The sequence below is a fragment of the Corticium candelabrum genome, chromosome 13, assembly GCF_963422355.1.
Source record: "Corticium candelabrum chromosome 13, ooCorCand1.1, whole genome shotgun sequence".
Taxonomy (NCBI): domain Eukaryota; kingdom Metazoa; phylum Porifera; class Homoscleromorpha; order Homosclerophorida; family Plakinidae; genus Corticium; species Corticium candelabrum.
The window spans coordinates 3,426,039-3,451,038 of NC_085097.1; the positions used below are offsets into that span (position 1 = coordinate 3,426,039).

A 25,000-nucleotide genomic window follows, 5' to 3' on the forward strand; every position below is an offset into this window, starting at 1 on the left:
TCCAAAGTGAAAGCTAAAATTAGCTGTTGATTTAATGTTTACGCAGTTTTGAGGTAGATCAAATCTTTCACTGTCAGTAAGTTTCCCCTGACACAATCATTCTCTATCTCACGTGATCTAGATATCGTCACTAATCGTTTTGGACTAGTCAGCACAGTGTGCAGATGCACTAGAGCGGGAAATCGTAACTTTCAGTCGTAATGGGTGAGTAGCCAACTCGTATAGTTGTACAATTATTTGTTCAAGTGCTAGCGGTCTGTTATGTGCACATGGCTGCACAATCTCAAGTCCAACTATTAGTAACCTTTGTCTCTTGCAATCAACAGTACCTTTTAAAGTGGAAAAGTTAACGTTGTTTCGTTTTACGAGCGAATGTTGTGTCTTACTTTGTTGGGACCCCTTTGGGACATTGCTTGCATCGATAGCTAGACACTGACACTAACTATTCGCCGTACTTCAAGAGTTATAATCTGTGTGCCTTTCTGTCTGTCTGTCTGTCTGTCCGTCTGCCTGCCTGTCTGTCTGTCTCTCTGTCTGTCTGTCAGTAGCTATGAAGTAAATTGTCTTTCTTTAGTTTCTAATTCAACTTTTCTTTCTCAAGAAATGCACAAAATGTCAAGCCTCAGTCCGTGCTATTTGGTCTTGTTCCTGGGACTGTCAGTTGGAAGTAAATAAACCGTCAACTGATTTGCAACGTTGTTTGATTCTTTGACTGTGCAGACAATGTAAAGACGGATAGATGTTATCAATACAAAGAATGTTGGACATGCGTTGGAGATCCATGCTCCAGACGTAGAGAAGCCGAAGATGTCAACAACATCTGTGTTTGGTGCGAAAACTATCCTGATGTGGGTAAAGCGTGTATTTCAACTCGACAGGATCGGATTTGTCTTCCGGAACCGCTAAAATATGTAGATCAGTGCAAGCTAGAAGCTGATGTCCCAACAGGTTAACGAATTATCAGTGGCTGTGAGCGTGCGTGCGTACGAGTGTGTATGTGTGTGTGTGTGTGTGTGTGTGTGTGTGTGTGTGTGTGTGTGTGTGTGTGTGTGTGTGTGTGTGTGTGTGTTGTGTCTGTGTCTGTGTCTGTGTCTTTGTCTGTGTCTGTGTCTGTGTCTATGTCTGTGTCTGTCTGCGTGTGTGTGTGTGTGTGTGTGTGTGTGTGTGTGTGTGTGTGTGTGTGTGTTTTGTGTGAGTGTTTGTGTGTGTGTGTGTGTGTGTGTGTGTGTGTGTGTGTGTGTGTGTGTGTGTGTGTGTGTGTGTGTGTGTGTGTGAAGTGAAGTGTGTGTGTGTGTGTGTTTTGTGTGTGTGTTTTGTGTGTGTGTGTGTGTGTGTGTGTGTGTGTGTGTGTGTGTGTGTGTGTGTGTGTGTGTGTGTGTGTGTGTGTGTGTGTATGTAATTGTGTGTGGCGTCTGTAGCTCAGTTGGTTTGAGTTGCATTTGCAGAATGGTAACATCCGGGACGTTGAGGTCGTAGGAGTGCAGACGAGTACGTACAGACTAGCCTCGTCCCCAGACTCACGTGAGTCTGGCAGTGTCCGGTTCCCGTATGACATTTTCAGCCTCCCGTGAGTCTGGACTCACCGCACCTACTTTCACACACTTACTTCACTAAGTGTCACCCCACGTCATAGTCTTGGCACCCCACGTGACTAAAAAGTACCTACGTCACAAACTCAATTAGCTTATATCTATCTAATGTGTGACCCAGCAGATTCTGTATCACGCCCAAGCTTCCGAACAGCGCATGGTGACTCTCCACGGTGAGTGATGCACCACGTTCACGCTATCCAAATCTCAAGACGACTTCAGCATGTGGAAGGTCAGTGTATTCCTAGCTAAGTTATTGTCCTACTCGCGTAGACTGACGAGCCTGCCAAGTCTAGTTACAGCGATCCGGACTCCACGTGTAGTTCACTCGTTGTTTGTGCGGGCAAAGATGTCTTTTCCCCCTAGAATGGCCCTGGAGACTTCAAGTTTACTCTCCCGAAAGTCATCATAATTGAAAACACGGAGAGCGGACTGCAATTCCACGTCAATGTGTCTCTTGTTGCCATTGCGCGCCCTACTGGCCATTAGAGTCTGTGCACTAGCAAGGGCCGTGCAGATAGCGGATGTGCGACGAAACAACGAGTGAACTACACGCGCTGTCCGGATCGCTGTAACTAGACTTGGCAGGCTCGCCAGTCTACGCGAGTAGGACAATAACTTAGCTAGGAATACACTCACCTTCCACATGCTGAAGTCGTCTTGAGATTTGGATAGCGTGAACGTGGTGCATCACTCACCGTGGAGAGTCACCATGCGCTGTTCGGAAGCTTGGGCGTGATACAGAATCTGCTGGGTCACACATTAGATAGATATAAGCTAATTGAGTTTGTGACGTAGGTACTTTTTAGTCACGTGGGGTGCCAAGACTATGACGTGGGGTGACACTTAGTGAAGTAAGTGTGTGAAAGTAGGTGCGGTGAGTCCAGACTCACGGGAGGCTGAAAATGTCATACGGGAACCGGACACTGCCAGACTCACGTGAGTCTGGGGACGAGGCTAGTACAGACGTAATTTCCTTGAGCAAGAAATTTACACACAATTGCCTCTCTCGACTTAGGAGTATAGATGAATACATGGTCTTTGACTGGGGGTGGTCTAGATCGCTGGCTTGGCAGAACATCACGAAATATACAGGGACGTGCGGGCTGGAGGTCCAGTCCTGCGGCTGCGCCAAAGTCAATGCCATTCGTTGCTCTGGCCACGCATCAAGGGGTTCTTCAGCGGGGCCTAAAACACCATATATCGCCGGGGTTCTTACCTAGAAATAGGCAGAGGGTACTATCTTGGGAACTTTCCAAAGGGCGCGTATCCATCTATAGTCCTTTTGATGTGTGTTCCACTTTGTTGAGCATACCAGTAACAGAAAAGCAGACGATTACTGATGTTCGGGCTAAGTCAAGTATTGAGACTGTTGAGACGATGATCAGGAAGAGAAGGCTAAGGTGGCTAGGCCACGTAGTCAGGATGTAGCTTCATCGTATTCCAAGGCAATTCCTGGTTTGCAAGTTTGAAGGAGGTAAACTTTCTGTAGGAGGCCAGAAGCTGAGATGGGTCGACGTTATGATGAGAGATTTTAAGAAGTATAAGCTCAAAATAGAACGGATGCATATTGCCCAACACCGTGCTAAGTGGAGATCGATAGTGAACGCTGTAGTTACAGAGTTGAATGAAGAAGCTGAAGAAATGGAAAAGATGGAGATAGAAAAATAAATGTAAAGAATGAGAAGAAGCAAGTATCAGACAGACAGACCTAGTTTACTCAATCTGGATGGACTTTTACAGCCCGAAACAAAGCAGGTCTTATTAATCACCAACGACAAAAACATGGAGCAGAAGCTCAAGAAATCCTCTTTTGTTTGCCAATGCCACAAAACTTTAAACAATAAGGATATAAAAATCATAATAAGAAGTTCTACAATTAAAATCGGAACAGAGTCTAGAGATTACGTTGGGGACAATAAAGTCCTATGAAGTGATCTAACAATGTGGCCTGCACCACTTATTCAAGTAAAGGCAGAACAAGAGGGATGGATGGATGGACGGCAATTCACACACAATTGCTTCTCTCGGCTCAGGAATACAAATGAGTACTTGTTTTTTGAATGGAGTAGTAAGCTGCCATCGGCTGTGACGCGAAATCAGCCACTGGGGTCCAGGTGAGACTTCGGGTGCTCCCACCACAGGTGGTGTCACAAGCCGGTGCTACTGTGAGTACCTGGCCCTGCTTCAGGAGACTTCTAGCGAGGAACCAGAGATCTCCTGAGTAGAGCCCAGGAGCCCAGTCGTTAGCGGGAAGCGTGACTAGTACATGGCAACTCCTATCGCTTAGTTTAGCTCACCTATGGCAGCGCCGGATCCAGGAATTTTGAAAGAGGAGGTACACCATTAGCAGTTATTTATAGCATTACTAATTCTCTTTTTTCTAATAAAATTATATGAAATTATTGAACCACGCCTATTGGGAAAGAGGGGGTTGCAACCCCTTGAACCCCACCTGGATCCGGCCCTGTATATTTGGCTAGAGAATAATCCAATACAGTGTGTACATCTGGTACCCGTTAAAATTGTAGGTTCAAGTCACAATGGTACCGAGCTATGGCGTACTTTCTTTAGGCAAGAAACTCACACACAATTACCTCTCTCTACTCAGGAATATAAATGAGTACACTAAGTCTTTGACTACAAAAATAAGCGGTCGTCGGCTGTGACGTGACATCAGGCACTGAGGTCCACGCTAGATTTCAAATGCTCACACCACATTTGTCTTCAGAAGCAGGTGCTCCTGCGAATACCTAGCCCGGATTCAGGAGATTACTACCGCAAGCCCAGAGTTCTTCTAGGTAGCCGATAGGAGTTCCAACTGTTAGCTGGAGGCATTAGCATGCAGTAATTGACAGCTATTAAGTTTAGGCTGGTTTAGGTTTAGGTTAAGGTTTAGGTCTAAGTTTGTGTGTTTAGGAAGATGTGTGTGTGTGTGTGTGTGTGTGTGTGTGTGTGTGTGTGTGTGTGTGTGTGTGTGTGTGTGTGTGTGTGTGTGTGTGTGTGTGTGTGTGTGTGTGTGTGTGTGTGTGTTCCGGCAATGCTTACATCATTTTCTTATAATATCTCAAAGAGGGTCTTACTTCTTTCGTCACAAAAAAACTACGCTGTTCATCTTGAGCTTCTAAGGTTCTCTTACAGTCTTCGTGTGTTACATTAAATTAAACATTAAAGTATTTATCTTTATACAGAAACGATATTTTTGGCATTATTCAAGCAGAAGTGGGAGTTCAAAATTTTTACGTATGGATAGCAATAAACAGATCTGTTAACAGTAAATTTGTAGTAGAAAAGTGTGGTCGTTACACGCCGATTTCAGCAATCGAACTGGAAGATTCTTTACCGAGCTCATCTCCTATTGGCAAGAGAGAACGATGCTGGAATCTCGGAAAGAACACAACAGTATTTCCTATTCAATTAAATATCTCTAATCTTCAAGAGGGCATTGTTCTCAATTTTGGCACTTCGCCATGTTGCTGTTGCTCGAGCAACACAACATACATTAATACTACTGTTCTTTTAAAGGAAGGCTATTGTCAATACGATTCTCTCAATTCATCAGTAATTTCTGGAAACATTGGAATGTTGACTAATTGCTCCGAAAGCAACATTTCCCTTCAGTTTGCAGTCCAGACTTCCTTGCTTTGTCCAAGACATTTAGAGTGGCGTCTTTCAGTGGAGAACACTACCGCGTTTTGTGTTGAAACAAAGTCGAACGAATACAAATGTACAATTCGTCTAAATGCTGCAGCGCCAGACGCAGTAATCTCTTCGACGTCTATGTATTGCCAAAACAGCTTTTTTCTCTGGAGGACGTTATTGAACGGCAGCGAAGGAAACGCCTCTTTGAATAATGTACTTCCTGGAAAAGACATCCGAGACTCTTGCATTTTTGTTCTAGATTTACACGACATCTGCACTTTTTCTGTTGTTTACAGCTATGCTTCTGCGACCACTCGTCTCATACAAATCAACGGATCTTCTTCGTTTAGCAATGCCGCTTGCTACAAGACATGTACTCGGGGGTACGTAGTTCTTCCTTGTGCACTAGCGTTTGGTTTAGGCTTCGTTATAATTGTGATTCACGTCACAACAAAACCAAATAGCAACTGCAGAAAAAAATGTAGAAAAGGATATATGCCTGTTCAAGGAAGCGATTCTTCTACAAGACCAACATTCGCACCTTCAAGATCGCCTTTTGGTGTCGACGACTTGGATCAAACATATCAACGAGATGCCAGACAGACAACTACTACAGCAATCAACTGTTCCGATGATGCTATTTTAAACCATATAAATAGGGAAACGCCCTCTAATTTTAATGCACCAGGTAATTCGAGAGGTAATGATGATACCACTATATACTGCTGGATTGATGCCTGAACGTCTGTCAGGTTCATCAGAAGACAAGCAAAGAAATGATGGCAATTTGTCAACTAAAGGTGATGGCTTGGTCTCGAATGACACGAGTGATAGCGAAACAGAACAATCAAGAGTATCGGTAAGATGTGAAATCTAAAATAAATAATCGCTTTGAACGTTGTCTCAGTGTAACGTTCTGCGTTACCTCCATTCCAGATAAACAACCCTCAAATTCAATCTGATGCAGACGGCTTAAAAAGTAGCAATACAAACACAGTGTGCAAATTAATACTTTAATGCATTATTATCTACGTATTAAATAGTTGTATGATTGATCAATCTACTGTAAAAGCATAATATCTTTATCAGAAATTAGGCAATGGCCTGTTTGACTCTTTTTAGGCGATAAACAAGAAAATAACTTTTGTGCCTGTAGTAGTATTGATAATCCACAAAATAGCCATCCTGCAGCTTCTGTTACTATTAATATTCACGGACGGAATGTCATCTTGGGAGACAACAATACAGCAATATTGAGTTTTACTGAGGTAATACAAACTTGTATTGATAAGGTGTTCTTTACTCCTAATGTGACTCTTTCATTCCACCAGTATTCTGCACAAGAGCAAACAACAGCAGGTAAGTTGTCTAGGAGAGACTTTCTTTGTGAATGAACATAGTTAGTCTGCGCATGAGATTGTTACGTGCACACAGACGTGCTATACATAATGCAATCGCTCAATGCTTACCTAATTAAACGTCTATTCAGTCCGCCATTGCCATTTTCTTCGTATGCATGCCTTTTCAATCCATGAGTCAAACTCGTCGTATTAAAGCACACTTGTAATGTTTATATAGATGCTGAGTTTGGAACAAAATTTGAGCAAATTGAGGCTACGGTACAAGCCATAGATACTAAAGTAGAAGCCATGGATACTAAAGTACAAGCCATAGATACTACAGTGAAAGACATGAATACTTCAGTACAAGCCATTAGTACTACAATGACCTACAACATGTCATCATTACAAAGTCAGATGGCAGACATTAATACCGCTCGAGACGGTAATGACAACAACACCTAAATGCACTATTGTAGTTTCTTCGACAATTAGGTAGAGAAGAGTGATCAAATAGATGAATTAGATATGGCACTATGCCATCTCTTTGTAGAAGCATCAAATTACTAAAATATGTATAGTTTCTAGTCAACAATTGATTACTCAATAAATGTTATATTACAATAATAGCACCAAATTTGTAGCATTGATTTCATCTGCATAAATGGTTCCGCGGAGTTCTGCATGGCTTTTGTCTTATCAACTATAACCTGGGACAATGCACTGCCCAAGAACGTGGCACGAGGTCCAGCTGCTCAATGATGACACGAATATTGTTGCTACTATTACGACATTGCTTGTATACTAAAAATAAACCAACTGAACTGCATATGACTACCATACAAGATTTGTTGCTACAAAAATTTTCAAATTACAGTATTGCAAAGTACTCTTAAAAGAAGCTTGCATTGGCAGCGATGTCAGACTGTATAAAACAAGCTATTCTACAGGTCTAATGTAACGTAATAGCTAGATTTGTTCGTAACTTGACTTAATTAACATAGCTGTTTTTATAATTATGAGAGACACGGAGAAAGGTGAATTGTTGTAGTCAGATGGACAATAACTAATAAAGTGAAGCAACAGCAAATTTTCAAAGACATCGGACCGTTCTATACTGTGTGGCAAGAAAACAGTGCACTGAAAGGACACAGATGCCCCAGGAATAAATGGGGCTCAGAGACACTCCCACTCTCCAAGTCCATCGAAAGTTCGCAGGTGACACCACTTTAGAATCCCATCCATTTTAGGACTGCAAAAAACAAAATTGACCTGTACCTTTTACCAGCTATTCAGAATGATGTATTTATCATTGGAGACTGAAGTGAAACCCTAACTTTGGAGTCAACGTATTTGTCTGTTACTTCATGCTGACAATGCAGCCAAACGAGAGCAAATAGCGTTACTATAAGATTTGTTGCCATGCAAGCTGATATCCATAGGTAATTTTTACAATTAATACGTTGATTTTTAATAAAGGTATATACATGCAGAGAGTTTTTGTTAAAAATCAATTTAATTAAGCCTTAATTCAGAATAGTAGACTAGGTATGTACTACATCCGTGGTTAGGATCATGGTTGAGGAAACATAGCAGATATTCGTGTTATACTGTTGCAGCTCGCGACCATAAACTGTAAATAATATGATGAACATACTGGAAAATCAGTTTGTTCTTTTTGAAGTCAGGGAGAGACAAATTTCAAATATGCAAGATACTGGATAGAACATAAAGAATTAATTAAGATGGTAGAGTTGTGCCAAACACAATGAGTAGGGCGGGAATTGAAGCATTTGAAACCTTTCTTGCCTGGTTGCTTCCAGCAGTTGGAAAGGACTCTTCAAACAAACACACACACACACACACACACACACACACACACACACACACACACACACACACACACTCACACAGACACAGACAAAGACACAGACACAGACACAGACACAGACACAGACACAGACACAGACACAGACACAGACACAGACACAGACACAGACACAGACACAGACACAGACACACACAGACACAGACACACACACACACACACACACACACACACACACACACACACACACACACACACACAAACACACACACACACGCACGCACGCACACATACACAAACACGCCACCACCACCACCACTAAATACCAAAACAACAACACAACAACAACAACAGCAACAACAACAACAACAACAACGACAACAAGAATAACAACCACAACCACATAGCACGTGGAGAATTCATAAATCCAACATTAGAATGTTAATTAAATAGCAGATGTACACATACAAAATTAGAGTATCAAACTGTGTTTTGCAACGTAGATTGAGTCTGATGGTAGCATAAAAATTAAAAACTAATTTTATTTGCATAATTGTTGTTGCAATTGATATCAACCAATAAAATAATTATTAAATTGTGTAATCAATGCAATGCTTGCCTATTGGTTAAAAACCACATCTCTTTAATTTATCAGTGAGTTGTACAGTCGTAGTAGTATTATTCAGTCAAAGGTAACAAAACAAAAGTCTTGCCTTTTGGCATGCAGTATCCCTTATATTGACCTTTGTCCCCAATTATCATATTTTGTATGACATAATGGTCTTAGTTAGGATCTAAAATGGCGTTTCTTTGGCTTCTACAATATGCACAGTGCCTGGAAAGCTTGAGGTGTCCATTAGACAGTAGAAAGCTGAGCAGCAGAATAGGTGCATGTACTGTACCATCTGGTCAACAACATACTTGTCATTGGGTGGCATGTGCACGTGACTCTTGTGGTACGCATGCAATGAACTACTTTCTGCTACAACGTTGTACTACTAGAATTATAGTTTTTTCAAAATAAGAAAGAATGTAGGTATAGTACAATAAGCAAGATACACAATGTGTAGCTAACAAACTGACGACAACTAACTCCTTACAACCAATGTGGAGTGGAATGTAGAGAATGATAGTTGGAAGGTGTCAACATTCTCTAATTTTTTATTATATAACCCTCAATTATATTAATTAATTTATAATATTGTTTAAGAGAGAGACGTAATATGGTCAGAAAAAAATTAAGAAAAAACACAAAATTAATAATTACATTTAATTTGAATTAATTACAATCAAGTTTTAAAAATGTTCACATTAATTACACTAATTAAATTTACAGATACAATTTGTTTACAGGCACAGCACAATTGATAGATTTTGTATAAATATTCATACACTCCATTGCGTTTGTCTGCTGTCTGATACCGTGTCTGCTTTCATGATACGTACAACATTCAAATTCAGATTCACGGGTATACGTTCTAGTCTGCACGTACATGTACGTGTAAATTCGGAGTTTGTCTCCACCTTCACATACATATATAGAGAATATACCAGATATATTAAGTATCAATAATATCTCAGCTGAGGTCACAGTCAATTTCAAGATATGCAAAAATGTTTTAGTGAGAACTAAAGGATTAAAAATGTTTTGATATTTTCATGTGACCATCTTGTTTGTACCTGAATAGTTTTCACAGCCTAGCTGATCCAGTTGAAGAAGTGTAAACGAAAACAGGATCACATTGCTACCAGCAAACATTTGCTAACAAACAAAAGGTTTTTGCAAGCGTTTTACCAAAATTCTTAAGAAATAGTGCTTGTGTACTTGTGGTTTCCAGTATCATGCTGTTCGAAGCATCCACTTTCTAGAGACAGTCTCTGAATTGCCACACCTATAAAAGGAATTTTGTGAACAAGTGTGGTGTCGATGGTACGAAATGTACCTCACGAAGTACCATGCAGGTCTTTTGGTCAGAAAGAGAATGGATGCAAACAATTGTACAACTAGCTGTTTGATCATTAACAAGTTATCACAGGCTGTATAATTGTAATAAGAATACCAAATAACTGATACCAGTTATTGCAACAATACTCCAAGCTCAATGATATTGAGTTCCAATTTTTTTATTTTGCAATTATCTAGATCTAACAGCGTTTCCTGCTGCTGTGCTTTGTTAATAATGCATATAGTAGTACACACATAACGCCAATATCAAAGCTTCCCTCAGTGACAGCACCATCAATCACAATTATCTATAAAGTGCAACCCACTACATAAACTGCAGTCTAGTCATAGCGTCTACACTAGATTCCGTCTTGTTCCGGAGACAGCTTTGACGTGCAAAAACATTGAACAGAGCACCTCACAGTTGGTGCACCAACTACTTGAAAATTCCAGTAATTGTCATCGTCTATAGTCAGCGCACATTGTGGGGAAACCTGGCCACTGTCCGACACAGGCAGCACCATTGACCAATCATCGAGAGAACAATACGGACAGTTCTCAAATGTTTCAATCCTGCCACGCTCGTTAAAGATTTTCACATCTTCTAGTAATATATCTACACACACACACACACACACACACACACACACACACACACACACACACACACACACACACACACACACACACACACACACACACACACACACACACACACACACAATTAATACACATTTTGGTTGAATAGATGTTATCAACTTTGCTTACGTGAATTTGTAAGTATACACCATACTCCACACTCTGCAATATTTTTTTTTAGTGGAGTAGCTATAGCCAACACTGCCGGAATCATTTTTTGAGAAACGTTTGATTTGATGTGTTCCAATTTGCATTCGCCATATGCCTTCACCTTGTCTTCAGGGTCACTTTCCAAGTCTAGTCTGACGCCTCCGAGAGCACAATACTCTGCATTGGGTGCAACATTCAGTATATGAGAATGATTTTGATCTTCATAATTGGTGTTCAGAACAGAGTACTTTTCAACTATTATTTAAATAATTAATACAGGTATAGCTGGTCACTTATCTCATTTTTCAGAGAACATAAAACTTACTGGCAAATAGAGGAACGTTTCCCAATAAAGAGACAATATTGTAACAAATTGCTTTGCACAGAATGCCTTTGCTTATTACTAGGAGCCACGTAAGTCTCCCATCGGTTAATATGTAGGGAACGACTTGGCATTCCGTGATAGTGACGGTGCGATCGACAACAGCCTGTCCGCCTCGGACGCAGAACATCCCTTCGGTAAAAACGAGCGGTAGGACGACGTTTTCTGAGCACATCTCGGTTTCGCACACGTGATGCTTCATACCAACCGTAACCGCGCATTGTCCAAGACAGGCATTAACTGAAAACTGTCTAGAACTAGTATCTCCTTTCTCTGCCGTCGGGCGCATTTCTTCAGCTGCAGACTAAAACAATCAAAACAGAGATGTATAAAGCGCGTGCCTAGTACACTTTCGATGAGGCTTTCAGCTAATTAATAACGCCAACCTGTGAGATAATGAGTAAACAACCAAACGCAACCATAATCATGAAGAGAGTTACTCCAGACACATCCATACTTAGGCCCGAATCCAGGAATTTTTGAAGGGGGGAGTTGACCTGGTAGCAGTTATTTATAGCATTACTAATTTTCTATTTTCTAATAACATTATATGAAATTATTGAACCACGCCAATTGGAAAAGAGGGGTTTCAACCCCCTGAACCCCCATCTGGATCCGGGTCTGATACTCGATTTACTGCTGCCGGCAGCTCGAAAGCTAATTATGCCACCCGGACTAGACGCCCTAATCCACACTCTTCATTCGGTGAAGTGGCTTTAGCCAACACTGCTGGTAATATTTATGAGATACATCTGTTTGATATATATATATATATATATATATATATATATATATATATATATATATATATATATATATATATATTTATGTTTGATTGGACGTACTCCAACTTGCATTACCGGGATGCTTTAGCAGAGTCACTCTGCAGATCTATTCTGCTGCCTCCCAAATTTACAATAAACTGTATCGGGTAGAAACGGCAGTATATAAAGATAATTTTAATCTGCATTAGTGGTAGTCAGAACGGAATATGACTGCAATGTTCAAAATTAGAAATGCCACGGACGGTCTGTACTCCAAGGTAAGAATGCACGTGTGCGTAGTAACCATGCTCTTTGCAATTACCTTGACTTTCTTCACATGCTAGCAACACTTTCATGCAAGTTAAAATGTATATAATATATTGAGATCCCCTGGTTTGCAATCCCAGCTACGCCACTGTTATACATTAATTAATTAATTAGTCTACTGAAAAGCAAACCTATTCGCTAGTGAACCTAACTCAACAGTAGTTACGAACACAGCTGCTCCGAATAGACCAATTAATTTATTGGCAGCAGCTTGAACGCTAATTAATCCCAACAATTCCCAGTACCCGGATAACTTATGCTAGAATTACGTGCGTCACGTAGTTTGTGTGGCAAAGTCATGCAAAATACATTCCCAATGCTATCAATTCATCTCAATTCACTGAGCCTGTGGCATATCCAAAATGGAAAACAGAGGTGCAAACAAAACGCTTTGGACAATTTAGTGATCAAGGTATATCTAAATTAGGTTTGTGAATACAATTGTATCACTGATGTCTCATTCACCAAATAAATTTTATATCTAAGCCATGGTTTTTTACTACTTTATAATTATAGGGTAGTCATAAAGAACAGAAAGCATATGCACATAATTACTTAATTACACAGTGTAGTAGGTTTACTGTCTCGTATGTTCAAGGGAGACAGTCTGCAGAAATGTTTCCTTGCAAACGTATTCAAAATTGCATCACAATCATCATCAGATAGTTTCCCAAATGTTGACAGCGCGTCCTACGCAAATTTTTCCAACAATTACCACGTTTCGAATAGCATAGCTGAGCTACGCAATGATCACATGCGTAATGTAATCGAGTGTACTGCATGCATACGTTGTGTAGCAAAGTGGTGCTTATCGATTGATCAAAGGGCATACAGTGTTGTACCACCAGTCTCAATTACATGAAAGCTAATTGTTCACTTGAATGTGGTTGGGAGTTGGTAACGCCTGTGGTGCCAATTCAGAGTTTGTGGGTAGCTTTTACAACGCTTACAGATGAAAATACAGCTATTTTTCAACTTTTACTAGGTAAGATTAGCAATCGATATTGTTTTGTAGTAGAATAGGATTACGAGAACATACAGTGTACAGAGTTACAAAATGGCCGTTTTTAAAGTTAGCCCCGCCTCCTTAATTTCAGAGACCGCGTGTTGGACATGGCAAATGTAATTTGCATATAGTTTTGGTCTTGGTAGATAACTTCCCGTGCATGCAGCGAAAGCAACTACTTCTGCAACTTGGCAGATCTAACTGCGTAGCGTTCATGCAAAGTGCGTTGCACTCAACTAATTAGATCAAGCTTCAAGCTACCGAGATTTCGTTGCAATCGCGAGGTTGTAGCGGAAAGAATACAGCTGTCGTATCATGTCATCTAAAATAATTGGTTTAGTCGAAGTACACTCAACGGTCGATTGTAAACTAGACAAAAATTAGCTAAGTTGCATTATCTCTAGACGTTGTGTATGGAGACTGCCAGTTGTACCAGCTAAGCTAATGACTGCGAGGACAATCATGGTACCAATCTTCTCTAGTATCAAATGTAAACATTTTCTCTAAAAACTTGATCTATTTGTCAGCTGTACTAAAACGGTATAATTAAAACAATTATAAACAGTTAGAGTTGCATGTAATCCACTCAATTAGTGACACGATTACGTAAGCCAACTAGAGTAGATTTGTTCTAGTCTTAACCAATTAATCCTAACCTGATCTAGTTGCGAGCTGTATTAGCCGCATGCATAAAGCAAGATTGTGTAACACAAGTGCAACAGCGCGTCACGTTGTACAAAGTATCAGACGAATCTTAGCTATCAAAGTCTCCAAATGAAGGTTGATAAAAGTACTGCTGTTCACTTTTAGATGATTTTTGCACTATTTGATCTAAACATAAATGCCAGTATTGTACTCTCGTGTAGTAAGCGAGTGTCTCCTATCTAAATTCGTGAGTCTCACAAGACCTTATCGACAAGTATTTTTTCTATTTAAAATCCTACAAGTAGAACGCATGCACATATCTGAAATCATTAATTATTAATCTCACGTGATTTCATCATGTGGTCACTCCTCTACCTCCACAAAGTGTGCGACGGCTTTAGCTGAAGTGATTCATCCTAAGCGTAAATTGAGGTAATTAGTGGCAACATAAAATTGTTGACTTGACTGCAGTACTGTACGCTGTCACAAGACCGCACAACTGTACGTGAGAATGCGTCCGACATTGGTAACGGTCAAATATTTTTGAAGCTGAAAGATGGTTTATTTGTGCAAACTATATAGTGTTGGCACGTTGGACATGCGACTATAGACATTCCTGATGCGAGTTAATCGGCGGGAACCCTCAGGGGATGAATAACCGCGCATCTCGTCGTATGTGGAAACCTAGCTAGGCACATTAGTATCTATTAGCTCTCGTAAAGCATGTACTTTTGTTGTAGTAGTATTCTGAAAGACCGTATGCGTGTCTGCACATGGGTCTTCTTTCCTAACATTGAAGATTTATAATTTATATCAACTTTGCTCTGTTAGAAATGTACAAAAGATCAAACATTTGTTGGCTTTTATCCTTGATGATGTACCTGTCGTTTGGAAGTAAAGAAACTCTTAATTGGCAAGTAAATATTTGTTTGATATTGCTTGGCTATTCCATGCAGGCAATGTGACAAACGATAGATGTTTTCAATACAAAAATTGCTGGACGTGCGTTGGAGATCCTTGTTCTAGGCATCAAGAATCCGAAGATGTAAACAACACCTGTGTTTGGTGCTATAACTATCCCAATGTCGGTTCCGGGTGTATTTCGACTCGACGGGATCGAGCGTGCCTACAACCGATAAAATATGCAGCTCAATGTCACCCCTATACAAAGACACGTGCTCTTAAAGGTTGGCTAGACGTATCTGTGACTGCGTGACCGTGTGACTAAAGTGGTGTGTGCGTGCGCACTCATGTTTGTGTGTGTGTGTGTGTGTGTGTGTGTGTGTGTGTGTGTGTGTGTGTGTGTGTGTGTGTGTGAGTGCGTGCGTATGTGTGTGTATGTGTGTGTGTGTGTGTGTGTGTGTGTGTGTGTGTGTGTGTGTGTGTGTGTATGTGTGTGTGTGTGTGTGTGTGTGTGTGTGTGTGTGTGTGTGTGTGTGTGTGTGTGTGTGTGTGTGTGTGTGTGTGTGTGTGTGTGTTTACTTCTGATAATAAATCATATACTATTGTCTTACTGTTTTAAAGAAACAATCTTTCTCCGTTTGTCGCCAAAAACCTTATTGTTCATTTTCAATATCTAGAGTTTGTCAACGTCATCAATCTTGATCGATCACACAATTACATGTTTTTCTCTATAGCACTGATATTTTTGGCAGAATAAACGGAGAAGGTAGAGTTCAAAACTACAAAATATGGATAGCCTTAGGCAGAAATGTAACCACCAAATCAGTTGCAGACACGTGTGGTAGCCACACTCCCATATCTGCAGTCGAGGCAGACAACATCTTACCAAGCACTCCCCCAATTGGCAATAGTAATCGCTGCTGGAACCTCGGGCGAGTCCTATCACTTCGTCCAACTCTAATAGATATCTCCAATCCTCAAAGTGGCATTTCTCTCAATTTTGGCACTTCGGCGTGTTGCTGTGGTCCGAGTAACACAACATACATCAACACTACTGTTCTTTTAAAGAAAGGATATTGTCAATATAATTCTGTAAATTCATCAGTAATTGCAGAAAACATGGCAATTTTGACTAATTGTAATGGAAGCAACGCTTCTCTTCAGTTTGTAGTCCTGACCTCCGTACTTTGTCCAAATAATTTGGAATGGCGCCTTTCAGTAGACAACATGACAGCATTTTGCACAAAAACAAAGGCAAAAGATTACATGTATGGATGTTTAATTAAGCTAAAGCCTGCTGTGTCGGGTGTAGCAATAGCTCGTCTTCTCGATATTGCCAAAACAATTTTGTGCTCTGGAAGATATTTACAAATGGCAGCGAAGTGAATGTATATCTAGATTTGCCGCCTTTTAAGAAAGACACAACAGACTCTTGCAGCTTTGTTGTAGACTCGAGCGACATATGCCATGTATCCCTTGTTTACTTCTATGCTGATGCATCTCCTCAACTCATACCAATCAACGGATCGTCTTCTCTTCAACTTGGTCTCTGTAATGACTCAAATAAACCACTGCAATCTATCTATTGGTTTTGTGTAGTTATTACAGTGTAGGTGTTCTCTTCTTGGCTATCGGTTTCTATGTGATTACATATCAATATCGCCGTTCTATTTTTAAATATCTGCAGCCAACTAGAAGAGAATTCGAATTTCTTGAAAGCAGCAAAACTACAATTGATGCAGAAAATGATTTCAAGACAGCACTTACGTCTGCCCGTTCAGTTGCAAATGAAAAAGTTAGAGAAAAGTTTACTGACACTTTGGTGATTTACCGAGATTGTAACTTTTATAGAATGACATATCTTCACCATCTGCATCTCATCAAAGTGGCGGGAGGTAAGTTCTACATGAGATAACGTTTTGTGTAAAGGAGGGAAGTGTCTGCATAGGTACATGCACAGTAAGTTGAACACCGCACACACAGAAATGAATGAATTCTAGGCATTCTTGTTCTTAAATGCCTGCTATTTGGTCCGCCTCATTTTGTTTCTTTTTTGTTTACTATTTACTAATGCATCATTAACTATTGTATTCTAGTTTTTTTGTAAATAAATTCTTGATCAAAATTTTTAGAGTGACCAAACTTGGTAGTTCTGGTATATGCAATTTTTGCTAGGTACCGATTCATCTTCAATGCACACAGGACCAACCAAAGTACAAAGGACGGCAAACAAGGGGTACCACTGAGTGAAAACTGGAGGAGGGGTTGAAGGAGATTGATAGAAACAAAATGATCTAAACCTGCAATACTATAAATCAATTAAATTTTGAAGAGAAAACAGTTGAATTAGCAACGAAGGCAAATTTGCTAACATTCATTCAACTGGTATTATAAAAACTTGTTTGTAAATTGTGCAGTATATACCACTAATCATATTTGCACCTGCTTTGTTCTAATTGTGTGCGCGCGCGTGTGTGTGTGTGTGTGTGTGTGTGTGTGTGTGTGTGTGTTTGTTTGTGTTTGTGTGTGTGTGTGTGTGTGTGTGTGTGTGTTTGTTTGTGTTTGTGTGTGTGTATGTGTTTTTTTGTGTTTGTGTGTGTGTGTGTGTGTGTGTGTGTGTGTGTGTGTGTTTGTGTGTGTGTGTGTGTGTGTGTGTGTGTGTGTGTGTGTGTGTGTGTGTGTGTGTGTTTGTGTGTGTGTGTTGTGTTGTGTTGCTATGCTTGGGTAGTTAGAGATTCGTCCTCTATGTAGAGTGAATAAATCAGGGACCAATCATGGTTGCAAGTTCAAGTCACAGTGATGGCCAACTATGACATCATTTCCTGTGGGTAACTCAAACACATTGCCTCTCTTGACTTAAGAAAACTAATGAGTATCTAGCTGGTCATTGACTGTGGGTTGCAAAATCCCTGGACTGCGATTATGTTCATCAGCCACTGGGTCTCGATGAAACTTCAGATGCCCACAACATCGTTGCCGTCATAGTCTGTGCTTATGCCAGTACTTGGCCAGACTCAAGGAGGTTCCTTAGCACGGCCCATAGCTACTGTGTAGTGCAAAGGAACCCAGCCATTAGGTCGGGGGAGTGACGGTGTATATCAGCAGCTCCTTATTAACTTGCAGTTGGCCATTATGTGTGTGTGTTGTGTGTGTGTGTGTGTGTGTGTGTGTGTGTGTGTGTGTGTGTGTGTGTGTGTGTGTGTGTGTGTGTGTGTGAGTGTGTGTGTGTGTCCGCGCTCCAAACCACACAAGCCATATCAAGAATAAGCTACTCCCAACTGCAACAAAAATTGTCAATTCAATTCTAGCCTTAATTGTATCTAGCAATTAACAATAGCTACAGCAATCAACGAATGCTCCAAGTTTGTTCACAACAACAACATTATCCATATGCAGCATAATAGATACCCTGTTTTAAGTCCAGCCATTGTATAGGCACCAGAATGAATGTTGTCTGGAGTGACTCCTTTGTGGCAAAAGCATTCAACAGAACAGCTCACATCTGATCCACCATCTATTGTCAAATTCCAAAAATTATTGCTGTCTCTACTCAATATACATTGTGCTGAAACATTGTTGCTAGTTGATACAGGCAGTGCTACTTTCCAGTCATTGAGAAAACAACACGGACAATCTTCAGTTGTATTAATTCTGCCAGGTTTGATATACGGTATTCTTAAACTCAGTGCTCTAGCTACACAAACATGATTTTTACAAAAATTATGTCATTTATAGATATCAAATCTGCTCACATAATAGTGTTTTTACACAAACTACTTCACAGTAGGCAACTGCTTCATCCGGTGGATTAGCTGTGGCTGATACCAGTACCGTGCTATTAGCTGTGTATTTCATGTTGCATTCCCCAGATATTTTCACAGAGGTCTTCTTTAGCACGTGTAGTCCGCTTGTTTCCATAACACAATACTTCGCATTGGCGGGAGCCAACAGATTATGAAACATGTTTTGACTGGCTCTATCGTTGCTCCCAAAACGACCACTCCAAACTATATATACAAATGTGTTCGTTTCATCACCATTACACACTGTTTATTCAAACACAAAGCTAAACGTACCGGTAAAGAGGGAAGGAGACACTATCAAGACTTTTATGTTGTAACATATAGCCTTACAGAGACTGCCATTGCTCACTGAGATATTCCACGTCAGCGAATTTGGCTGTTTATATGGAATAATTTTGCAGTACGTAGTCGTGACGTCACGATCGTTCACTACATGTGCACCTCGAACACAGAACATGCCGTCAGTGTAAACGAGTGGGATCGAGACGTCTTGTGAGCAGAGGTCGGTCTCGCAAACATTGTCCTCCCGGCGATCGCTGCCTGGCACCAACGCGCATTGTCCCATGCAAGAAGAATTTGATAGCCATCTAGATCTAGTACTTGAACTCAACTCTCCTTCTCCAAACTAAAACAGTTAAACAGATACAAGAATTTTGGACTTTCGACTGCTTAGCACGCACCTGAGCAAGAATGTCTAGGCGTCGCCAGCTAGTCGCAATAACGATTACAAGGACAATCACTTGGGGTCGAGGTAGACCGCAGTCCATAACTACTAGCAGGTAAAACTGTAACTTTTCCCAACGATTCCCGGCTTTCGAGGAGTACCAGGATGCGTTATGCAGCGCTCACGTGCCTACTAGTTGAGAGATTTTTTATCGAGTCGTCGAGCATCGGTTTGTTATTGTGCTTTCTGTCGGCAATTTAGCAGCTTTCAGCTGTATAACTGTTTGCCAATCTTGCATCTTCATTACAATTTCAAACGTATGGGGGTACAGTATCACAGTGCGCGTAGGCGTCTAGCCGTGCGATGATAAGAAAAGGGGAGGAGCTGGTTGCATGTTTGGAACGTTGAAACTTGCTGAAACGACCCTTGCAAGGTGACAAAAACTACGTCAGAATATTATAGAGGTTGCAATCTTGTAGCTCCTAAGTCAGAACTCCACTTTGAAGGAGAAGTATATCTCGTGCATGGGTCAATTTGCCACCGTTTGATGTAGACCGCTATTCTGTCAGACGAACGGCATAAACGTCAAGCTGCAGAATTGCTAGAAGATCAATGTACATGCTGCTGGCTGCAACAAACTTCTCAGTAACTTAATAACTTCTTCAACAAGTCTAATTACTGAAAGTCTAGCGTGTACTTTGAATCCTCGCTGCAATTGCAGGGCCTATAGATTACATTATTAATTAATGTGTTCAACTGATTCGTCCAAACCGATTGTTTAACGATGTGTTTATTACAGGCTGTATTTCATAAACAAAATCACAAAGTCTTTTGGTTGGACTTTCCTTGGCAAAATGTATGTAACCTGTTACCGTACATCTCTTTTGCTGAATAGGAAAGGTGCTACTATTTTAGTATATGATGGACACTGCTCAAGACCTGTGTTTAGGTTATACAAACTGTTGGCAATTTAATCACGTTCTTTGGCACTGTAATCACATTCCTTTACTGCAGAGATTAAAGCTGAAAAAAGCTCCTAGCTGTTGTGTGTGATTTTGAGTGTTTCATGAAATGGGTGCAAACTCAATTTAAGCAAAAGAAAATACTATGCAAGTTTAGACTACTAAAATTGTCAAAAATGTAGGGCAAAAACTTATAGAATTTCAATTTGATAGGCTGTAGTATTGGTTTTTACTTGATATCATAATTTTGTGTTATTCATTTTTTTGAATGTGTTATGAAAAAAGGACAACTGGAAACCATTTTCCACAATAACATTACGTAGTTTGCAGAGAAGACATATAGAAATCAAATACTCGTGATTGAGTCAGAGATACTGTTAACTGTGGTGTAATCAACACGTTCTCTTGTACAGTATGAGCTTTAGGAAAGAGACGGTGACAAACAAATTATTGTGATGATGTGATTAACTACGAACTGTTATATTCAACGCTGAATTTGACGCTATGAGAAAGCTTATGTATAATAAAACTGTAAATGTCCTATTTGTGCAAATATTATCATCTCAAATAGATTGATAGTTTTTATTCTCATAATATTGTATACCATTCCTTTGTTTGATTAAGTTATAGAAATAACTCACTATTTGTTACAAAAGAGTGAGTTGTTTTATTATCTAAAGATATGATCACACACACACACACACACACACACACACACACACACACACACACACACACACACACACACACACACACACACACACACACACACACAACAACATTGATAGTAATCGCCAACGACAATATTATATTAATTTTTAAAATGTCATATAACTTTGCTAGAACAATGAGTACATAAGAGCAAAGAAGACAATTCAAAGATGTTAGAAATATTGCTTTAAATTATACCCAAACTATCTGCTTTTATGGTAAATTAGACAATTTAAAATTGAAATACAAAACGTAAATGCCCACACGAAGTTGGGGTTTAGAAGTCTTTTATAGTTCCTAAATTAGGAGTAGACAACACACTTTGCACGTGTCCCTATATTATAGAAGTGGCAGTCTAAGTTACGGTATCTACAATGTCTACTTCGTTTGATCATGAGTCACCGTCACGTGACATACGACTGCGATCAAATTCTGTTCAAGGAGAAGTCAGAAGTTACGTCTCTAGAAGGTAAGCGCCTTTGCTAGAGATATAGCGACACCCAGTTGTAGTTGTATAGTGAATCAAGGATCGAGGCTCCTTAGCTATCTGCATCACTAAATATTCTCATAGACTTTAACTAGGGATAGCTTTATCACGCTTTACATGCTACTTCGCTTTCGCTGAAGCGTTTATGCAGCTACTAACTGAAGTGAACCCCCTATTTAGAGTCCCTAGGTCAGCGAAAGTATGACGCAAGGTCAGAGTTACCAAATTAAAATGTAACCGGCAAAGTTAGAGCTACACCAATGCCGACATTTCTTATATAAAAATTCCGATATGCAAAAATGCGTTGTGTTTCTCTAATCGTCTCAGCACGCATTCTGATGCAATAATTTTGGCTTTTCAGAACATGTGCTGTGTCCACCTCCTACCTGTTTTGCTCGCAATGCTGTTTTGTCCTCGCTGCGCTGTAGCAGGTAAAATTTATATCACGTTTTTGTTTGTCGATCAATATAATATTGCTTACGTATGTTTCTTGCTCTCTAGACCCCACACAGGAAAGATGTCTTGGAATAACAGGATGCACGGAATGTGTTTGCGATCCATGCTCCAAATTGCCCACTGCGGTAAACACAAATGACATTTGCGTTGAATGCACAAACGATAATCAACCAACTCGTTGCGTTTCATCCCACTACGATCGTGAGTGTACAAAAGTGGCAAAACAGCCGGATCAGTGTCCACTCAGTCTAGCTAATATAAGCAAAAAAGGTAAAAATAAATTAATTACTACAGTATGTCAGTATCTATTGCCTATGCAGGGTCTGCCAGATAAGATGACGTAAATTTCTGTCTGCGCATTAACCTAGTCTATTGTCTGTTTGTCTTTTTCAAGAGTATACGCATGCCCAAGTTTTTTAAGTCGCCTAATTAAGTCGATTTATGATTTTTAATTTCTTCTTAACTTGAAGGTAATGGTTGTAAAGCGGTGCAAACACCACAATTCATTGTACATCTTGAGAAACTGAGGTAAAACATTGTCCTAAATTAAATAAAGAACGTCGTGGATTTGCATGATTAATAGACATGTATATGTGTACAGTATTAGTGATATCAATGGACTTGTAGACGCTGTTAATGGTATTCGAATCTACGAAGTGTGGCTCAGTCTGTGCGGACTGGTAACAGACAAGCAAGCTGTTGAAAAGTGTGGTCAACATTCTCCTATAGTGATCTTTGAACAGGACAGCGACTTGACCACGCCGTCACCGAGCCCACCTCGACCATGTTCGAACATCGGACAAATCAATGCGAATCCTCCAGCAGTAGTTAACAGTACTAATGGCGACATCGAAATCAGAATCGACTACGGAACAACTGCTTGCTGCTTCAGGAAAACAAACTTGACAACTGCGGATGTGACGATTGTCTTGAAAAAGAACGACTGCCAAAAACAATCAGTCGAAACTTTAGTTACGGCAGGAAACTTTGACATGCTAAAGAATTGCTCAGAGTCAAATAATCATTTAAAAATTGAAGTGAACACGTTAGTTCTTTGTGATGGGAACATAGAATGGCGTCTTTCTCTAACAGAATCTAAAGTCTTCTGCAAAAATGAAGAAAGCAATCACGTTTTGTGTACAATTGTACTCAAACGTGAACTCGATGGTAGAAGTGTGTCACCTTCTCTCTATTGCCAAGAGAGGCTTCATATATCTATAAAGTACTATCACGGACGTGAAGTTCGTATGGCGTTACCCAATCTGTCGATGTTTGATTCAAATGGGACATGTCAGTTTGCTTTAAACTCTACCAATGTCTGCTGCATAAGAGTGATGTATACAAATTCGTGGACTCCTAGTAGACCGTTGAAAATTAATGGCACAGATTCCTATGATGTCAATTCATGCAAAGATCCACATCATGTGTGGAAAATAGTGGGACTAATCGTAGGGGTTATGTTAATAATAGCAACAATAATAATAATAGCGGTATTTGCATTCAAAAGGAGAAGGACATCTAAGGAGTGCAATTTGCATTCAGACAGCACAAACGCTAACAGATCTATTCATTCTGGAGGAACGACATCTAGTAGCGGTGGCACTTCAGCAAGCGGTTTCAGCATACAAAACGAATGTAGTGAAAGCGAAACAACTCCCTTGATAAACAGTTCTAGAAACGGAACAGCAAGCAGAATGGTTGCTGACAACAACGAATCGACACCTCAACAAATTTTGAAGCAGGAACAAGCCAACGAGAGCAGAGCGCCCAGGCAATATTTGGGTTTGTTGAACTCCTACAGTACTGTATTGATCAAAACGTTTTAGTATATTTTTCAGTTTAATTAATTAAACCAGAACTGACCAGTTAGGCTAGTTATAATTAACCGGTTACGTATATAGCTAAAAAAGACTGACAAGCTACTTGATAGACTGTCGTATATATATATATATATACATATATATATATATATATATATATGCTAAATGACGTAAATATTTGCTAAACAACGTAAATGTTTGCTATTTGTCCGTCGTCGTTTTTTACCATTTTTGTTTATTATCTAGTAGTACATATTTATGTTTCTTTGAGTTTTGCGTTCTTTTGTTGTTTGGATTGTTTCTACTAACAATAGCACACCAACTGAAAGCAGTAAACTTGATACGCAATTTCTGCAGATAATGAGACAAGTGAAGATTTATCAACCGGAATAGCAGATGTACAAAAATCACTGAACTTAGGCTTTCAACAAGTAGAAACAAGGGCAGACGAACGCTTAAACAAAATGAAAACTGAGATGGCACGATTATTAAGAGAAGGTACTTTGAAAAACTATACAGATGTATACATAAATTAATAGTGTGTGCATGTTATCAAGCGCGTTGTCTAGACTATATGAAGTAAACTTAGCATATAAAAAATAATGATCAATTTATCTTTAGAAGTAAAATGTCTTTATCATAATATTTTTTAGGTGATAAAGAAGAAACTGGCTCGGCTGCTGCTTGTAGCAGTAGTATTAAACAAGAAAGTGACAATTCCGCTGGTCACACTAGAGCTAATACTACAAGTAGAACTACGTCTAATGTTCAAGTCAATAGGGATACTGAGGTAATACAAATTTGAATCAATGGTGTTGCTACTTGCAATGTGACTCGATCTTTAGACAAACCATAATGCTGCATATGCACTAGAGCAAACAGCAGCAGGTACGTTGTTAGCTTGCGCAACGTGTGTGTGTGTGTGTGTGTGTGTGTG

The 25,000-nt window shown here is 39.9% G+C and overlaps 4 protein-coding genes and 1 long non-coding RNA gene across 8 annotated transcripts in view; 3 read left to right on the forward strand and 2 right to left on the reverse strand.

Annotated features, from left to right (window-relative positions):
* The first annotated feature begins 139 nt into the window (after positions 1-139).
* Positions 140-7,232, forward strand: LOC134188791 (uncharacterized). Of its 4 annotated transcripts, none has more exons than XM_062656992.1 (10): positions 140-204; positions 602-667; positions 721-948; positions 4,663-4,718; positions 4,781-5,931; positions 5,984-6,090; positions 6,168-6,210; positions 6,354-6,499; positions 6,563-6,590; positions 6,810-7,232. In XM_062656992.1, the coding sequence occupies exons 3-10, from the start codon at positions 937-939 to the stop codon at positions 7,034-7,036; spliced, it is 1,770 nt and encodes a 589-aa protein (XP_062512976.1). In that variant the 5' UTR covers positions 140-204; positions 602-667; positions 721-936; the 3' UTR covers positions 7,037-7,232. The 4 variants fall into 4 exon arrangements, with proteins under 4 accessions (XP_062512976.1, XP_062512977.1, XP_062512973.1 ...); XM_062656993.1 differs by having other exon boundaries at positions 147-204; positions 575-667; XM_062656989.1 differs by lacking the exons at positions 140-204; positions 602-667; positions 721-948 and having other exon boundaries at positions 4,572-4,718.
* A 3,282-nt stretch (positions 7,233-10,514) lies between these two features.
* LOC134189046 (uncharacterized) lies at positions 10,515-11,983 on the reverse strand. Its single transcript, XM_062657278.1, has 4 exons — positions 11,902-11,983; positions 11,459-11,819; positions 11,113-11,388; positions 10,515-10,960 (listed from the first exon to the last, which is right to left on the reverse strand). The coding sequence occupies exons 1-4, from the start codon at positions 11,968-11,970 to the stop codon at positions 10,704-10,706; spliced, it is 963 nt and encodes a 320-aa protein (XP_062513262.1). The 5' UTR covers positions 11,971-11,983; the 3' UTR covers positions 10,515-10,703.
* Positions 11,984-14,623: 2,640 nt separating this feature from the next.
* On the forward strand, positions 14,624-17,594 carry LOC134189036 (uncharacterized). Its single transcript, XR_009971430.1, has 6 exons — positions 14,624-14,689; positions 15,089-15,151; positions 15,214-15,444; positions 16,848-16,955; positions 17,012-17,055; positions 17,336-17,594. It is a non-coding gene; the product is annotated as an uncharacterized LOC134189036 (long non-coding RNA).
* An 845-nt stretch (positions 17,595-18,439) lies between these two features.
* LOC134188967 (uncharacterized) lies at positions 18,440-19,768 on the reverse strand. Its single transcript, XM_062657184.1, has 4 exons — positions 19,644-19,768; positions 19,237-19,588; positions 18,913-19,167; positions 18,440-18,854 (listed from the first exon to the last, which is right to left on the reverse strand). The coding sequence occupies exons 1-4, from the start codon at positions 19,728-19,730 to the stop codon at positions 18,529-18,531; spliced, it is 1,020 nt and encodes a 339-aa protein (XP_062513168.1). The 5' UTR covers positions 19,731-19,768; the 3' UTR covers positions 18,440-18,528.
* A 2,384-nt stretch (positions 19,769-22,152) lies between these two features.
* Positions 22,153-25,000, forward strand: part of LOC134188917 (uncharacterized) — a 6,648-nt gene continuing 3,800 nt past the window's right edge. Inside the window, exons 1-7 of the mRNA XM_062657127.1 lie at positions 22,153-22,218; positions 22,289-22,513; positions 22,714-22,771; positions 22,845-24,025; positions 24,421-24,561; positions 24,717-24,853; positions 24,909-24,951. Of these exons, the coding sequence (XP_062513111.1) occupies positions 22,188-22,218; positions 22,289-22,513; positions 22,714-22,771; positions 22,845-24,025; positions 24,421-24,561; positions 24,717-24,853; positions 24,909-24,951 (1,816 nt within the window). The 5' untranslated portion in view covers positions 22,153-22,187. The remainder of the gene's footprint in view (positions 22,219-22,288; positions 22,514-22,713; positions 22,772-22,844; positions 24,026-24,420; positions 24,562-24,716; positions 24,854-24,908; positions 24,952-25,000) is intronic.

Excerpts from the sequence above, each read along its gene's own strand:
- LOC134188791 (XM_062656989.1), top strand. The coding sequence starts at position 4,630 with ATGCTTACATCATTTTCTTATAATATCTCAAAGAGGGTCTTACTTCTT. Across the intron at positions 6,091-6,167 it reads CAGAACAATCAAGAGTATCG|ATAAACAACCCTCAAATTCA; the intron begins GTAAGATGTGAA and ends CCTCCATTCCAG. Across the intron at positions 6,500-6,562 it reads CAATATTGAGTTTTACTGAG|TATTCTGCACAAGAGCAAAC; the intron begins GTAATACAAACT and ends TCATTCCACCAG.
- LOC134189046 (XM_062657278.1), bottom strand. The coding sequence starts at position 11,970 with ATGGATGTGTCTGGAGTAACTCTCTTCATGATTATGGTTGCGTTTGGT. Across the intron at positions 11,820-11,901 it reads GTTTACTCATTATCTCACAG|TCTGCAGCTGAAGAAATGCG; the intron begins GTTGGCGTTATT and ends TGATTGTTTTAG. Across the intron at positions 10,961-11,112 it reads GTGTATACTTACAAATTCAC|ATATATTACTAGAAGATGTG; the intron begins GTAAGCAAAGTT and ends GTGTGTGTGTAG.
- LOC134188967 (XM_062657184.1), bottom strand. The coding sequence starts at position 19,730 with ATGGACTGCGGTCTACCTCGACCCCAAGTGATTGTCCTTGTAATCGTT. Across the intron at positions 19,589-19,643 it reads GCCTAGACATTCTTGCTCAG|TTTGGAGAAGGAGAGTTGAG; the intron begins GTGCGTGCTAAG and ends TAACTGTTTTAG. Across the intron at positions 19,168-19,236 it reads GTCTCCTTCCCTCTTTACCG|TTTGGAGTGGTCGTTTTGGG; the intron begins GTACGTTTAGCT and ends TTGTATATATAG.